This window comes from Periophthalmus magnuspinnatus, chromosome 6 (genome assembly GCF_009829125.3).
Source record: "Periophthalmus magnuspinnatus isolate fPerMag1 chromosome 6, fPerMag1.2.pri, whole genome shotgun sequence".
In the NCBI taxonomy this organism is placed as follows: domain Eukaryota; kingdom Metazoa; phylum Chordata; class Actinopteri; order Gobiiformes; family Gobiidae; genus Periophthalmus; species Periophthalmus magnuspinnatus.
The window spans coordinates 30,134,605-30,152,888 of record NC_047131.1 but is presented as its reverse complement, the minus strand read 5'-3'; the positions used below and the strand labels follow the sequence as shown (position 1 = coordinate 30,152,888).

Sequence of the window (18,284 nt, the reverse complement as noted above, 5' to 3'; positions counted from 1 at the left end):
AGTCAAGTTATAATAATAAAAATAAAATGTGGAACAACAGGCTGAATATCAGTACATCACGCCAACGTAACACATTTATATTTATTCAGCTACATCACGTGTCAAACTCAAGGCCCACGTGCCAAATGTGGCCCTCCACATCATTTTATGTGGCCCTCGACAGGGTAAATTAAAAGGTATGATGGTCTTAAAATGTCATTTTATCAGGAGATGCACAGTTACAGAGCCACATTTGTACATCTAGGAAAATGCATATACAATATTTATAACTTGAATAAGTAATAAATACAGAAACAGTTAATTAACAAGTTTAAAAAGTAGTTAGATTTATTTTACATCTGGCCCTTTGAGAGCAGCCATTTTGCTGATGTGGCCCTCGGTGAAAATGTGTTTGTCACCCCTGAGCGACGAAGCACAGACAGAACTGAACACGTGTCTGGTTTGTTCACGTAAGATATTAACAGTTAATCAGATAAATAAAAAATAAAAACAAGCAACAAGTTTACTCTGGATCTCACTCCAAATCAATAAATCCACTGAATTCTTCATCCTCGGTGTCGCTTCCTGTTCTGCGTGGCTGTCGTTCAGTCTTTCTCAGATGTTTTTTAAATCACCGTAATGTCGAAATTTTACATGTTCAGTCGTACAGGAGGAGTAGATACTGATGCATAAGTCTAGAGTGTCCTCAAGCTTCTGTTAGTGTGACAATAACAAGGATGTGAAGTTTTATATTTTAATAATTTCACATATAAGTCGCACCTGAGTATAAGTCGCACCCCCGGACAAACTATGAAAAAAAGCACAAGTTACAGACCAGAAAATACAGAAGTTCTAAGGATTTGGATATACATGGGTAGGCAAGTTTATTCGTACAGCTTTAGAGAATAAGAAACGCATTCAAATCACAATACAAACAAATTAAAACATAAATAATAATCGTCATATTCACAGCTGAACAGAACCGTTTCGCGCCTGGATTTAACCCTAGTCAGAAAAGAGCCGTGCCTCTCACTTGACGCACTGATCTCTCTGTATATTTTTGATCCCGTTCCACTTAGCATAGCCTGGATGCGTTGTTTTGTATCGTGTTTTAGCGTGTATGTTAATTGCTTTCCATCGGAGCTCGTGGATACACACACTAATGTGACATGTCTGTAATTGCTGTGGTTATTGAGCTCATTTGTCTTACTGAAATGGCTGGCGTGCGTGACTTTGGCTAATATATAATTCAACAGAGAAAATCAAACACCCCCCTGTATCCACCTCCATGACGTTCTTTGAATATTGCTCTTCCAACCTCAGGCAGACTGTGACATCTCAGGAATAATAAGCCTTGTTGATAATGTATGCGCTACTTATCTCTTGATTCACTGTTCGGCTTCCAAGTGTCTAGTGCGTACGATTGTAGACACAGCTGCCTCGGGGTAGACGCAGAGAGAGAGAGAGGCTGCCAATCTGTGCCGTCGGCCTCTTCGCACGCCGCATTCACGCTACGGAAAGGTGAAGTGTCTTGCTTAAGGGTCATAGACCGGATAAAGAAGTGGACTAAGGGAGTACGACGTCACCCACAGCGTTCAGCTCCAGTCAAAAAAAGTCAAATGTGTTCAGACAAATTTACATAAACGTTGGATCGCAGTGTGACTCTGAAGTGCTGTACGTTTGCGATTCGTTTTCTCCCCCGACAAAACCCACGATGTCGATGAAACGTTCTGCACCGACAAAGACGCCGATGAAGGTTTGAACTTTGAGAGAGTTTAAACGAGAGAGAAATGTGAGAAAATGTTAATGCCTGTGTGAGAAAAGTGTATAAAGTGTGTGGTGAGGGGTTTTACAGCAAAAACATAGAGAATAATTGTAAAAAATAAAAGTAAATAATGTAAAAAAATAAAGCTGATACTTCACGGATTTCGCCTGTTGTGGGTTATTTTTATAACGTGACCCCCGAGATAAACGAGGGACCACTGTGTTTGGAATTCCGAACGCGAGTATCATAGAAACCAAAGAGCCAATCCAGAGCGAGGCTGATGAGGGTAACGCCCCCTTCTCACCTGCACCACTGATTTAGCAGGGAGTGGACGATTAGCAACGCTGTCAATCAAACCTGTTGCTAACGCTAGCGAGGGCGAGCTCAGGGAAAGATGGCGTCTGATTCGTCTGTTATTAATGTTTATATCTTGATTTACAGACACAATAGTGAAATAAAAACCCCAGGATCATGTAGAGGGTTAATACGAACATTTAAGACCAAAATGATGAGTCTGACAACAGCAGATACAGAGAGAGGACACAGTTAAAAAAAAAAAAAAAAAAAAAAAAAAAAAAAAAATCTTAATAAACTACATAAAATAATACATTTTAAAAAATCTAAATAACAAAAAAAACCAACAACCTTAAAATAAAAAAAAATAAAAACAAAAGCTCAAAATAACAAAAAAAAAAACACCTCAAAATAATGAAAAATAAAAAATAAAACCCAAAATAAACTCAAAATAACTTAATAACTAAAAAAGTGAACCCCAGGATCATGTAGAGGGTTAATACAAACATTTAAGACCAAAATGACAAGTCTGACAGCAGCAGGTACAGAGAGAGGGGACACAGTTTAAAAAAATACAAATCTAAATAAAATAATGAATTTTTAAAAATCTAAATAACAAAAAAAACCTTAAAATAAAAAAAGAATAAAAACAAAAGTTCAAAATAATAATAAAAAAACTCAAAATAATACAAAATAAACATAAAACCCAAAATAAACTCAAAATAACTTAATAACTAAAAATGTGAACCCCAAGATCATGTAGAGGGTTAATACGAACATTTAAGACCAAAATGATGAGTCTGACAGTAAAATAATGAATTAAAAAAATCTAATTAATAAAAAAAAAACTTAAATAAAAAAATAAAATAAAAACAAAAGTTCAAAATAACAAAACAAAAAAAAAAACCTCAAAATAATAAAAAATAAAAATAAAACCCAAAATAACTTAAGCAGCAGTTACAGAGAGAGGAGACACAGTTTGTTAATGTAAAATGAACTGGATGAACAAAGAAGAGCTTACGAGTCTTATAGATACTTTACCTAAATAATGAGTTACAGGTGAAGCCGTCGATTGAGAACCTGCTCAAGTATTTCACCTGTTGCTAATGTCGGCGATCTCAGGACAAGAAGGTCTGTTATTAATGTTCATATCTTGATTTACAGACACAATAGCGAAATAAAAATACCAGGATCATGCAGAGCGGGGGTGTCAAACATATTTTCACAGAGGGCCACATCAGCGAAACGGCTGCCTTCAAAGGGCCAGAAGTAAAATAAATGTAGCTACTTTTTAAACTTGTTAATTAACTGATTCAAATATTGCATATGCGTTTGTAAAGATGTAAAAATGCGTTTGTAAAGATGTAAAAATATGGCTGTGTAACTGCGTATCTCCTGATGAAATGACATTTTAAACCATCATACCTTATAATTTATCCTGTCGAGGGCCACATAAAATGATGTGGAGCGCCATATTTGGCTCGCGGGCCTTGAGTTTGACACCTGTGATGTAGTGCGAGTTAATACGAACGTTTTAAACCAAAATGACGAGTCTGACAGCAGCAGTTACAGAGAGAGGGGACACAGGTTTTCAATGCCCATGCTCACTTTCGATGTGGAACGCTACGGCTAGCAGGTTAGCTATTTCCCTTTATATATACAGTCTATGCTAGGAGCGTCAAACTCATTCTCACAAAGGGCCACATCAATAAAATGGTTGTTCTCAAAGGGCCAGATGTAACTAACTGTAAGATAAATGTCACTAAATGTAACCAAATTTAATGTAAAATAAATGCAACTACTTTTGAATCTTGTTAATTAACCGTTTCTATATTTATTACTTATTCAAGTTACAAATATTGCATAGGGATTTGCATAGATATAAAAAAATGGCTGTTTAACTGTGTATTTAATGATAAACTGTCATATTAAAACAGTCATACCTTTTAATTTACTTTGTCACGGGCCACATAAAGTGACATGGCGGGCCGCATTTGGCCCACGGACCTTGAGTTTGACACATGTGATCTATGCTAACGAAACAACAACAGTTTGTACTAGAGCCACAGCAGCTCCTGGTATTCCCCCCCCCCGGTCTCCCATCCAAGCACTAACCAGGCCCAACCCTGCTTAGCTTCGGAGACGAGATCGGGCAAGGTGGTGTAATAAAAAAACTTTTGATTTATGTAGCGCCTTTCAAGACACCCAAGGCACTTTACATGATCCTGAAACGCGTAGGACCACTGTGGATTAAAGTCAGTGTAAGGGCCTTTCTGAGGAGCTGTTTTTTCAAAGTCTCAGTGCGTCATAACGTCAGATGTCGACTGGGAGAGTGTTCCAGAGCCTCGTACGAGCAGCAACTCTCAAAAGTGGTGCAAAGCAGAGCCAGGAGACCAGTGCCAAGTGAGCCGTCTGATGTGAGAGTACACTGAAGTAGATCTGAGAGATACCGGGGGCAGGGCTTTGTATGTGAGAACTGTAGAACTGTATCATTAATGTTTTATTTATTTATCTTTATTTATACAAGGAGACCCAATGAGAGCACTTAGACTCTTTTTTTTCATAAGCGCCTTGTTCAAAATGCAAAGAAAAACAAACAAAACAAAGCTCGTTACTAGATTTTTAAAGTGCGTTTGTGGCACTAGAGTATCCAGTTGTACTTGTCCTTGAAATATATTCCATTTTTTATGAAGCCAAACAGCCAAAAGCCCTTTTTTTTCCTCGTCTCTGTTGTGGTGCGGCCATTTTTTAGACTTATACTATCATGTGATCTTGTATAAAATGTTCACCGTGTCAATGATTAACAAGCAAACGAGATATTCTGATGGATAACGATGGTAAATCTGCTTTTCGTAGAGTGGACAGTGATGGGTTTTAAGTTCATCACCTGTTACGAAACGAAGGGCTGAGTGAAAGAGTGCGGGCGGCTAAAGGTTTCAAAGTAGAGCTGAAGTCTGCATTTGGATTATATCTCCATAATCCAGAGCCAGTTAAGAGCGTTGACGATGGGCGGAGTCTGGGTTCTGACCTCAAATAGCTTTTTTTTTTGCAGAATCCATCACCGTAACCAATTTTTCTGATCAACTTTTGCATCTTTTATATCCTAAAAATGACTGTCTTGGAATGAATCGCTTTGAATTAGGCCTGAACGATTTTGTTTAAAAAAATCTAATAAAGATTTCCCCGACAAACGCTGAGATTGCGGTTGCGATTTATGCTTTAATAATAGGAATCTGTTCAAAGTTCACATTTTCAGCACGTCCGGGAGAATTGACAAAAAGACTCAAGTGCCGCTTTTAGACCGAATAAGACGGGATATTTGTTGTTTGTGGAGGAAATGTTTGAAAGGATCGCAAAAGCTGCCATTTTTAAAGTACAGACTGTGATTTTGACTCGATTGTGATCAATTTTGCAGCTTTATTTTGAATTTCTTAGCATTTTGGTGCGACGTAGCTCGGATTTTGACATAAACATCATCGGTATAGTGGTTAGATCCAGTTGTGTCCTCGGGCAAGACACTTAACCCCCCTCGCCCCCAGTATCCGCGCACACCGGTGTATAAATACGCATGTGAGTGAGTGTTTGTTTCCTTGCCGTAAAGTGCGTTGAGTGCCTGGAAGACGGAAAAGCGCCGTATAAAAACTCGACCGTTCACCATTTGAAACGTCACTTCACTAATTCTAAATCAGCCCAATGAGCCTCTGCTGCTGTGTGCGTTGTTGCGTATGAACAGACTGATGCTCAAGACGCCTGGAACTACAGCTGACAGCTCCTTAGCAACACGAGGGCCCACTCGTCACTGCCAAACCCCCCACACCGGTGCACTGATGTGGGCTCGGACACACCTGAATCTGCTCCATCGATTAGAAACTGCGTCAAGTACGGCTGCAGGATTAATGGTGAATTGGATGAAAATGGCAATTTGAATGGATTAGGATATCGCAAAGGCTGCAATATAAGTACAAGTTTCTTCCACAAACAACAAAATACTGTCATACTCTGCTTCTATTTCTGTTATTAAAGCATAAATCACAAATAGTCGCACTTTTATACAGCGTTTTTTTCCACGTTCAAAGCGCTTTACGGCAAAGAAACACTCACACATTCATTCACAAGTGTAATCAGACATCAGGGGTTGAGGCGGGTTAAGTGTCTTGCGCGAGGACACAACGACAGCGTTCGTCTGTGGGAGCTGGAATCGCACCAGCAACCTGTGGGTCAGTGGATCTGACCGCTCAACCAGTGATGTTTACGTCGAACCAGCCAACCAGTGGGCAAACGCTCTGAGCTACAGTCGCCACATCTGTACACAATCACAATGTCAGAAAAATAACAATCACCGTATTTTCCGGATTATAAGTCGCACCAGTGAAAAAAATGCGTTTCCTACCTGCAAATGCGTGAAAGTCGTGTAGTATCAGAACTATCACTATTTGTGGAACAGAAGTACTCTTGTGGTTTGTGATAAAGTTACAAAAAGGAGAATTTGGAACATAAATATGGGAATAAAAACTGATGGAGATACTTAAATATGAACGGTTCCTTAATGAGAACAAAGAGGTTAACAGTGAGTACAGGAAGTTGAAATAAAACTAAATGCTCCAAGTACTGTATTTTCTGGAGTATAAGTCGCTCTGGAGTATAAGTCGCACCAGCAAAAAATGCTAAATAATGAAGAAAAAAACATATATAACTCACATTTTTGGGGACATTTATTTTACAAAATCTGAGATCAAGAACAGACATTTTATCTTTAAAGTCAAGTTATAATAAAAACAATAAAATAGAGAACAACAGGTTGAATATCAGTACATCACGCTAACGTAACACATTTATATTTATTCAGCGACATGAAGCACAGACAGAACTGAACACGTGTCTGTTTTTTTAACGTAAGATATTAACAGTTAATCAGATAAATAAAGAATAAAAACAAGCAACAAGTTTACTCTGGATCTCTAATGTCTGATCTAATGTCAAAATTTTAAATGTTCAATGGTACAGGAGGAATAGATACTTATATATTTTAATAATTTCACATATAAGTCGCATCTGAGTATAAGTCGCACCTTATACTATGAAAAAAGTGCCACTTATAGTCCGGAAAATACAGTAAATTTTATCCAAATCGTGCAGCATTGCCACAAAAACACAGCGACAAGTAAAGAAAAAACAACATTCTTTTATTATTTCATGTGTTTGTCTTTGCGATCTCGACTTTCCTGTTAACTCCCCAAAAAAACAACTAGACTTTACTTCTGTCATTATAAACCTGTTAAATCTAATCACTTCCTAATTGTAAAATCATATTCTTAATCGAGCACGCAGAGGGAAGAGAACACGGGGTACTGTTTTTTTGTCAAATTACACAGTGTACCCGGCATAATTTCCTTTGACGGTTGTTTTAATATTGTTTTTGTCCAGCCGCTGCTTTGAACGCGCAGCTGGTCAGAAACACTCGAGCGGCGCGTGCGGAGCTCCATCAGCGGTCGGCCTCTGTTGGTTTACTTTGCTGTTCAGACGCTGACAAACTGCCTGTCAGTTCGACGCGGCGTAAGGAGATATCAAAGCCATCAACCGAACTTGTAACGCAAATCATATCCCGTCAGTTCGTATTTGTTTGTTCTACATCAGCGTTTGAACATTTCCAGCCCTAAAAAACGTCAATAACGGCGCTTCAAAATAAACAGCTTTAGCTCATTAGCGCGTAAACTGTCACTCTTTGCTAATTTGGCTTCGTCTTCGCCGCACAATTCTTGGCGTGTTAGCAACGTGTCGGCCCGCGCCAGACTACAGTCGCTAAGGCCGTACAGTCCTCTGGCAGCAGAAGTACAAATGCAGGTCAAAGGGAACGCTTGTTTCCAGTGGGCGACTTCCAATCACACGCTAAATGAATTGGAAGTGAGGCGAAGTGAGCAGTATATTCAGTGAACGCACTCGTGGGAACCTCATTAAGAATCAACCCGATGTCTGTTTCCCACATGTAATGGTTTGAACTGCGGATGAACTCCCAACTGTTTTAAACGACGTCTGGAGTGTTTTTTTTTATGTTTTTGCTGAAAGAATAATAATAATAACTGACTAAGAATGATATATTTGAGTACGTTATTGACCACTTTTGACCTAAATCGTGCTTTCCGGTCGTTTCAATTGAGAATTTGCTGAAATTTCACCGTTAAAATGTGATATAAATGTTAAATGTTCATGTGCAGCAAGTCAACACTGCGCTGATTCTCTGGAAAGCTTTAAAACGGCTCCGTAGTCTCTATAGAACTTATTTACCGTCAAGATCAGCAGCTCCATGCAACATAATACAACCTGAGTGACAATGGCGGCGCTCACGGGAACGTCACAAAAGAACGTTGTAAAATGTATAGATTTTTGTGTGTTGTGTGTATTTATAAAGGGGAAGTTGCAGCTTTTACTTAGATGAAATTGTTAATGAAGTAGATGTTGGTTATGGGTCGTTTATGTCGGTCTGTCACGGTTAAATATAGATGATAATATTGGAACTAATATATGACTCAACAACTCCAGCGCAGATTTAAACCACAAAAACTATTCTAAATCTGCAATATTGTTAAAAAAATCCTGAGAATGAAACAGTTTAGTCGTGAGTTTGTATCTGTAATGAGTCGTAGATGTTATTAATTCAACCTTTTACGGCTTAAATCTGGTCATACAGCTAAAAAATAACCAACATTTTCCAAAAACTGCACACAAAAAAACTGTACATATGATAAATATCTAAAAAAAATCCATATAGTTGTTATTGTGACAGGGCTACACTTGGGTTATTTGTGTCATTTACTCATTTTACTTAACTCTTTTTACTTTCTTTACAATATAAAGTCGGCACAACCTTTGAGACACGGACTTGAGAATTGGTCACAAAAAGTGGGTTGTGTTGATATAACCCACAGATTTCAATAACCCCTCGATGCTTTGTCAGGTCGAATCTAACCGTACGGGAGCGTTTATGATTAATACACTCAACTGTTTGGTTTCTGCTAATCTTATCAAGCCTCACAACTAAATTGATTTAAACATGAAATGTGAAAGGTCAGGTATTTTTATTTCATTACCTCCTGTGTGTCACTCTCAGACTCACTTGGTTTCCTTGTGCCTGTGGCTCTGGAGCAATTGAATTGAAGTAAACAAACAACACTGCAGCGAGCTCTTCCTCTCCAAAGAAATAGACTCCGGAGATATAGAAAAAACACTGCCTCGGCTGGAGTTTTATTTATGTTTATAGAAATCAAAGTTGGGGAAAACTTTTTGCTCTATATATTTTTGAGGCGCTTTTACTGTATGTCACTGTCTGTTTGGTCTGTGAAATGTCGGGATAAACTGAAAGGCCAAAAAAAAAGTCACCACCAAAACAAAAGGTCACACACTCTGATATTTGGTTGTTTATTTGTTGTTCCGCCTTTAGCTTTGATTACGGCGCACGTTTTTTGTTGTATTGTCCATTTTATGATGAATTTAGAAATGCTTTATTTGATTAAATGCTCCTGATATGTTCTGGTGTAACGACGACAACAAGATCAAATGGTCGTTTCGTTCTAATGTTTAGAAGTTTGCATCATTTCTCTGTAAAGTCTGGAAGAAGCGGCAAATGAGTTTGTTTAAATGAGTCCAGTGGTTTTTGTAACACACGTCCGGCAACTGGACTGTTTTATTCTACACTACCTGGTCAAAAAAAAAGGTCACACGCTCTAATATTTGGTTTCTGCAATGTCACAAGATTTATTTCCAGTGTTGCATAAATTTTCCACCAAGATGTTGCATTGATGATGGTCGAGTCTGACGCTGCTCAAAGCTTCTCCAGCTCATCCCAAAGATTCTCAATGGGGTTAAGGTCTGGACTCTGTGGTGGACGATCCATGTGTGAAAATGATGTCTCTGTCTCTCTCTCTCTGCTTCTCTTTCTCCCAGCCTCCCTCTCTCTCCCTCTCTGCTCCTATTTCTCTCTCCCTCTCTCCCTCTTTCTGTGCATCTCTCTCTCCCTCTCTCTGCTTCTCTTTCTCGCTCTGCCTCCCTCTCCCTCTCTCTCTCTGCCTTGGTTTCTCCCTCTCTCTGCTTTCTCTCTCTCTTTCTCTCTCTCTTTCTGTGCATGTCTCTCTCTGCCTCTGTTTCACCCTCTCTCTCCTTTCTCTCTCTCTCCCTCCCCCTCTCTCTGTCTCTCTCTCTGCTTCTCTTTCTCTCTCCCCTCTCCCTCTCAGCCTCCCTTTCTCTCCCTTCTTCTCCCTCTCTCTCTCTGTGTTCCTGATCCACTCTTTCACAATTTGAGCCCAGTGAATCGTGGCATTTTCATCTTGGAATATTCTCAAAAATCCATTGATGGAATAACCTGGTCATTCAGTATATTCAGGTGTCAGCTGACCTCATTCTGCTGAACCTCGACCGGACCAACTGCAGCAACTCCAACCTTTTTTGCTTAGTTAAATCCGGGTTATGACTTTTTTTTTGGCCACAGAGAGTATATTATAAAACAGGCTGCCCGCTGCCTCCTTCCATTTCACACAGGGCTCAATACTTTTTATTATTTTCTCTCACGTATCAATTTGGTCTCATCCGTGCACTAAAAGCCCAACCGCCGCTCCTCCCGCCGTCAAAGCCAAACACAGCATTCCTGCGTGTTTCCAGTCTGCATGTACGCTCTTGTTCACACACGTATGACAGATCGAGCATATATGCACCGAGGAACTGAGAATGTCTAAACCAATTTACTGCTGCCAACCGTGAGCTTTATACTGTACGTGGTCTGTGTAATCCCTCAGTCGTCCAGGTATGAGCCACAGTCGAAGAAAAATTCAATTCTGCCAACTGGACAAACGTTGTAGAGTGAAAACGTTTCGCTGCTTATCCAAACCGGGACGGGAAAGAGGTTTTTAGCTGGTTTGCGTCACAAAAATGGAATACAGTCCAAGGAAAAGCAAAACTGGATACGCTGGTGCTGTTTTTAATGTTTTGTATGGATTTTTATACTTGTTTTTGTTTGTTTTTTTCTTCTCGTATTGTATTTTAAGCAGGGCGTCCGTGAAAAATATAACCCAAGTGCCTTTTTTTGGCTTCCTCTGTATAAAGATAAATAATAAATCAATAAAATATCTTCAGTGTACATTAAAAACTACTTTTGTTTTGCAATTTGATGACGTTAAAGGTATGCTAACGTCCATAGTTACCCTCAGAACCACGTGTAACCTCCAAGATTTAATCCTATTTTCCACTTTCCAGTTGAATTTTGCAGCTTTTACCATTTCATCCATTGCCTTTTACGCTACAAATTGCACAAAACTTTTACATATACGTTTACGCGCGCTGTGAGAACTTTCCGTCTCCACTTTTTTGCCCTGTTTCACTTATTTGATGTTCCCTATATCAACCTTGAAAACATCCAGAAAACTCTGTCACACCGCGCCCCCGCTGAGCTCCTCCTGCTGCGCTCTCGGCAGGAGGCTTTGCATTTGTCGTAGCCTATAGAGTATGTGTCCTTATGTGCAAATGAGACAGCTTATGTGCAATATGCTACTATTTTAGCATTTGACACTCTTAAGATCCGACTATAAAATAATGACGGTACGCTTTAACCCCAGATCCAAAGCCGTGGGTTCTTCCGAGCGTGCAGAGGCATTAGCGTGAGCCCGAGGACCTGTTTATATTTATATGCAAAACTCAAGAGGTTGGAAAATGACCTGTCTCCACGTATTATATCGCAGTTAACCAGAAGTGACGGTGTAATTGTGAAATCTATTTAAAAGAATTGTAGCTCATCTGACTCTCTTTTTCTGTCTGTCCCCCCCCGCAGTGGCGTCCATTTCTGCCCGGTCTGAAGTACGAGGTGATCGACTCTGCCTACATCTCCTTATACACAGGTAACAGCTCATCTGCGACGCTGCTGAACTGGAAAGAAGACCGTTTTGTGTTAAGGTTCTCAGATAAAACATGTAGGAGATGATGTCGGTGTAACGCCTCAGTCGTCCAGGTCTGATCCACAGCAAAAGATGAAATTTAAATCTATAAACTGGACAAATTGTTGTAGGAGTGAAGACGTTTCGCTGATTATCCAAGCTGCTACTTCAGTTTTGGTCAGATTCCGGTACATTTCGAAACTACAAACACTTTAAGACAAAAACTGGTTCATCCAAAAGACAAAACCCCGAGATATAAACAAAGTAATGTGGTCTACTCCGTTCAGTGAAGTGAAAAGAGCAGTGAGCGTTACACTGGAGAAACTAAACAGCTACTTCATAAAAGAATGTACCACCACGAGAGAGAGCAGCTCAGGACACCAGTCTGCTGTGCATCTCCATCTCTAAGACAATAATCACTCCTTTGAAGAGAGTGAGGTTCAGATCTGAGCCAGAGAAAAGAAATAGTTTGAGAGGAGAGTTAAAGAAGTGATTTTTGTTAGGAAAGACAATCCTTCTTTAACACTATAGAGGTGGATGTTATCATCACCAATGGAGCGCGGATGTGGACTTTCCATTACCGTAACTCCACACAAATGTGCTCTTATGTAAATTCAAGCGGCGTCTCAAAGCAGACGCATGAGTCTCTTTAAATATGTTACTGACATTACGGTAATCTGCCTCCGTTGTCCCCTCGAAGATGACGAATGAAAGGGCAGGTGCCGCGGGGATTTTCCCAGTCACTTAGAAGAAAAAATACGGATGGATGTGTAAAATAGAGGTAGTTGTGTGATTTTTATGACTAAAAAGAATAAAAGCCTAGGCGAGCTGTAATGGTCTAAGAGATCAACAGGAATAGGGGCCTGAGACATAATCTCTCACCGATCTACAACTCCATCCTCAGACCCAAAACAAACGTAAGTAAGGCGTCCATTACAGGTTGAATAGGGTCGTTAAGGCTGAAACTGGAGACAATAGCTGTTTACAGTTTCAGTGCCGTTAGCTCCTCCCTTTAGACAGACATAAGGCAGTGTCCAGCAGTAATCTGACCAGAACTGAACACTGCTCTCATGTAAATTCAAGCGGCGTCTCAAAGCAGCGGCACGGGGCTTGGATGAGCAGGGAAACATCTTCACTCCTACAACGATTTGTCCAGTTGACATGTTTAAACGTCGCCTTTTGCTGCGTAGTAGATGGCACAGACTTCGTAGCATCCATAGCATCTGAGCTAATTGGTTTAAATTCATTACGTTTTGTTTACGAGCGACACCGGGAAGCTAGTCATTCATTCAGCCAATAACAGCACAGAGAGAGAATGACAAAAGCAAATAAAACGGCAAACATGCAACTCATTTTCAAGCTAATCTGCACCAGCCAGACCCATTATAATGCAAACATCAGAATACAGAATTAATGCAGTTGTGGAGGTACAAAGCTCAGCAGAAATACCACATTATAATTTGCTTTTCAAAAATGCCCCCCAAGCTCATGTTTTTTCAGTAATTACAAAAAAAAAAAACGAGTATACCCTCTCCTAGACCCCGCCTATTTAAAGAAAGGGTCAAACGGGCCGTGCTAACAGACTGGAGCTGGACGATTATGAATAGATGTCTTTAGTGGGAGGAAGTCTGGAACACAGAAAAACCACATGCAGATTCCACTGAAAAAAAAAGGGCACTGGCCACAATCCTTCTGGGACATAACCCAAGTCCTCTGAAGCACCGAACCGCTCTGCCGCTCTGCATTCTGGGGACACACCTACTTCTAAAAATGGTCCATGCGCTGGTTTCATAGTGAGGGAATATTGAGACCATTGCTATAGTGATTAACTGTTCAAAAGTAAATATTGTATCTTTGAATGTTCAGAGTCACAGGAAACCGGATCCACGTTTAAAACAAGCGCATTCCGTGTGGTCGTACTTAAAAAACTAAAAACTAAAGCAATACCCAGGCGCAAATCAATGCTAAAACTGGTATTAAGACATTTATTGAGCAGGTATCAATCCTGAAAAAGACGTCCGTGTCCCTCAGTGCTGCAGGTTTGATCCACAATAAAAGAAAAATTCAAATCCGTCAAGTGAGTGAAGATGTTTCTCTGCTCATCCGACTGAAAAAGCGACTCGGACGAGCAGCTGAACACCTTCATTCTATAAAAACTCACCGTGCAGTCGACAGATTTGAATGTTTCTGTTACTAACACTGAAAAAAGTCACGTAAATATGAACTTTCCTGAGTAGTTTTAGAGTGGTCTGTATCAGAACTGCTATGAGACATTTTTATTTTCACTTATTTATTCATTTTGAGCAAACGTATCAGGCACATCTCACAGATTTGCTCCAATACGAGCTCGAAAAGGATTGGGAAGAAGAAAACGTTTTAAATCCCAGCCCGATCTTCCATTAAGATATAAATTAAATGCTTTGTTTGAGTTGAAAAAAGAAAAAAAAAAACACTAATATTAACGAAACAGCTATTATTTTGTGTTGTAAATGTCATTCTAGTTTGGTTAAATCCGATTTTTATCACGTTTGGCTTTTATCTAAACTCAAATCGGTTTTATCTTTCCGTGATTTCGAGCGGGTGATCCACGTTTTATCTCTGCAGGTCTTGACTTCCGCAGTAAACGTTATCTAACCTGTCACGCTAACAGTTAAATAAAAACCCTGCAGCTCGACGCACCGAAGAAAACACATCACACCTATTTTCTGCATTCATTTTAGAGTTTATTTTAATATTTTTTTTGTTTTTAAATAAGTTCACAGACTCCCACATACATCTCCGACCTCATTGTTCCCTCGACTCGCACGCTCTGAGGCCCGAGGTCCAAAAATGACACACAAAAGCCTTTTCTGTGGTCTAAACTTTAAACGCTTCTCCCCGTCACATTAATACCCCGATGCTTTTATGTCTCGTTTAAAAATAACCTTTAGTCTGTGGCTTTTAACCCAGCGTGAGAACTGTGTGCTTCTCTCGCCTTTTCACTATTTTATAAAGTTGGAATGTTCTAAATAACGAGTAATAATAAAGTTTTCATTCGTGTGGTATCGAAATTAGCGACTCTGAATCTCCAATCACTTTCTGTTTGTGTCTTTAAATGTTCGTATGACCCTGGTATTTATTGTTTATTTTTTTCTTCATTATTTTTATTGAATTTTTTGTACTCGCTGTTTGTTTGTAGTGTAAGTTTTATGGTTATTCTACCCTCATTTATCACAAAAAAACTACTTATTATTACTATTTTGTTAGTTCCTTTCTCCCCAGGAAACGGTTTTTAACATATACAAATAGAAGTTAAAAAAAAACAAAAAAAACACAAAGAACACTGGCACAGCAGAGCATATTACGACAGCAGTTGAATAACATAATAATTGAATGAATCATATCGAATGCAGCTGTTTCGACAAGATGGAAAAAAACGTATTACGCCACTACACTTTTAATTTTCAGACAGTCCAGAGCATTTCCACATTTTTTAAAAACACTGGACTTACCACTGAGGCGATATCTTAACCGTTCTGAAGTCACCGTCTCCACATTTGGACAGAGGGGGCGCCATTAGCAACCTTTTTTTTTTTTTTTTTTGTGATCAAATTTTTATTGTTTGTATAATAACAAAAATAATAATAATAATAACCCCCCACAAAAAAAAGGATGATACCCCAATCTCCACTCCACATGTACAAGATCAAATACATACAAACATATACAAACATTTACAAAATACAAACTCACACACATATATTCATACATACATATACACACACATATACCACAAAACGTACATACCATAAAAAAAAAACCCAGTGCGGCTCATTTAAAGATTTTTACTGCCTAACGGCCACTGGGGGGCGCTCTAACAGTAAATGAAAAAGTGAGACATGGGGAAAGATTATGAACTGATGCTTTTCAGACACAGTTTAAAAAAAAAAAAGAAAAAAAGTAAATTAAAACTAAAAAACCTTCTGTGTACCATCTTTCTGTGTAAATATCACACATTACAACACAAAAACCTGCGGCTTATATTCAGGTGCGGCTTATATATGTACAAAATTGATTTTCTTTTCAAATTTAGCTGGTGCGGCTTATATTCAGGTGCGCTCTATAGTCCCAAATTTACGGTATATAGATATACACACTTTTCTTTTTTTATTTATCATTTATTAGTATTATCATTACCATAATCATTAATACATAATAACATGATTATTATTATTATTATTATTATTATTATTATTATTGTTGTTGTTGTTATTATTATTAATAACCGTGTTTCATTGTCATTTGTGATCCTGGCATTTTTATTTCGCGATTGCGTCCGTAAATCAAGATATAAACTTTAATAACAGACAAATATTCGTCTTCGTCTTCTTTCCCCGAGGTCGCTCCCATTAGCGTTAGCAACAGGTTTGATTGACAGCGTTGCTAAGGGCCTGCTCCTTTGCTAAAACAAGCGGGAATGGGCGTTACCTTCAACAACCTCGCTCCTGATTGGCTCTTTGGTTGCTATGATACTCGTGGTCAATATTGCAAACATGAAACTTGTGTGACTTCTGCGTCGTGAGCCACAAGACACCGCGGGAACTTCTGGAGACCGTCACCTTTAATCTGTTCCACAAAAATACAAAACTTTTAAGAACATGTGCCGCTACACGTCGGTCCAGCCCACACGACACGAGAGAAGACACAAAGTCAACATCTCGCCGCACTCGCCCACATGAACGAAAACAACGAAACAGCACACGAGCTCAATATTAACTTAAATACAAATAAAATATAACCACAGATGTAAACGAAAGTAAAGATAATTACAAGATAATTACAAGTAGACGCTTTAACATTGGGATCACAATAGATGACTGACCTCTGACCTCTCAAAGGGAAGAGGCGGGAGTCAAACCTCGAATTTATACCAGGAGCAAGACGAAGGATAAACAAAAGCAGCATTTTGTGTAATTATACATTAATTATACATATATATGAACCGGTTACCGTATTTTCCACACAATAAGGCGCACCTAAAAGCCTTTCATTTTCTGAAAAACCCACAGTGCGCCTTATAATCCGATGCGCCTTATATATGGATCAATATTGGTCAAGTAATACTCCCGTAGTCAGGAGGCGTCGCCAAAGTAATAGCAGTAATAACGGGGAGACAGGGAGTCAGCGCCAGGCGTCATACAGCATATTTTGGCACCTATATATGAAAACAGTTTTAAAATAGGCCACTCATTGAAGGTGCGCCTTATATTCCGATGCGCCCTATAGTGCGGAAAATACGGTACATTAAAAAGTCGCCCTTATGACTCCTCGCCTGGACGAGCTTCACGGGCGACGTCACGCTCACTTCGTCCACGTCTTTATCTCATCTCCTTAGCATCTAAATTCTAGCATCATGACACCGAGTTACTGAATTATATCACCACGGCCTCGACTGAACCGTGTTTGGTCCTCACGCCCAGCTGCAGATTAAGATTACGAGTTCCCGTCACCTTCAGCCCCGCGTGACGCTCAAATCTGATTCTTTTCCGTCTGACTGACAGTCCCCGCGCCGCTTCCCTGAGTCAGTGTCTTGACTGCGTTCTAAGAATAGCAGCGTCTCACAGGTATTGAGCGAGCGCCTAACGAGCGCAGATGCCTCGTGCTAAAACGTGACGTATGGAGATGTCATTTTTGTGGATCGGTTGCTATGGATGAGACCGACTATTGGCCTTTAATTACGGCGCACAAGAAGGACGCCTTGTGCTCCACTGTGCATGATGTCATCGGGAGAAGCGACGGCGTCCTCCCCGCCCGTCTCCACACAATGCTGTAATTCTGTCTGTTTTCCATTTTCGCTCTAACATTAAAGGTCAGCTGCTTCAGAAACATAACATATTGCCTTAAATAGCTAATGTTTATTTCCGTGTTCGTTTTTTTATTCTCGTACAGCGCCGTAAACTGCACAGCTCTGAGGCTTTTTTTGGAGACAAATGTGCAGTCGATCGGTTTGTTTGTTGGTTCGCCTGTCGACAGACCAAGGAAAATTTTGGTAATATTTACAGAAAATGCTCGTAATGAAGCAAGGAAGAAATGAACAGTTTGGTTAGCTAAGCGCTGTCTGGATACAGAACGGTGCTACGGTCACATTTGGAAATAATTAGTTTGTGGATTTACTCCTGATCCTTAAATCTGCAAAATGAAAGACTTACAATTAGAGGTTTGCAAAAATATTGATCAACATATTGTATCGTTTAATTTAATGATGCAGTATGGGTTTATTTTTTGTATATTTACCAAATGATTCTGTCATAGCTCTATAGTGCGGCTCGTTTAGAGGAAAAAAACTCATTTAT

At 39.5% G+C, this 18,284-nt stretch overlaps 1 protein-coding gene across 1 annotated transcript in view; it reads left to right on the top strand.

Annotated features, from left to right (window-relative positions):
* The window catches only part of b4galnt4a (beta-1,4-N-acetyl-galactosaminyl transferase 4a), a 258,847-nt gene that overhangs the window by 219,393 nt on the left and 21,170 nt on the right, over positions 1-18,284 (top strand). Inside the window, exon 9 of the mRNA XM_033967912.2 lies at positions 11,850-11,916. Coding sequence (XP_033823803.1) covers positions 11,850-11,916 — 67 coding nt within the window. The remainder of the gene's footprint in view (positions 1-11,849; positions 11,917-18,284) is intronic.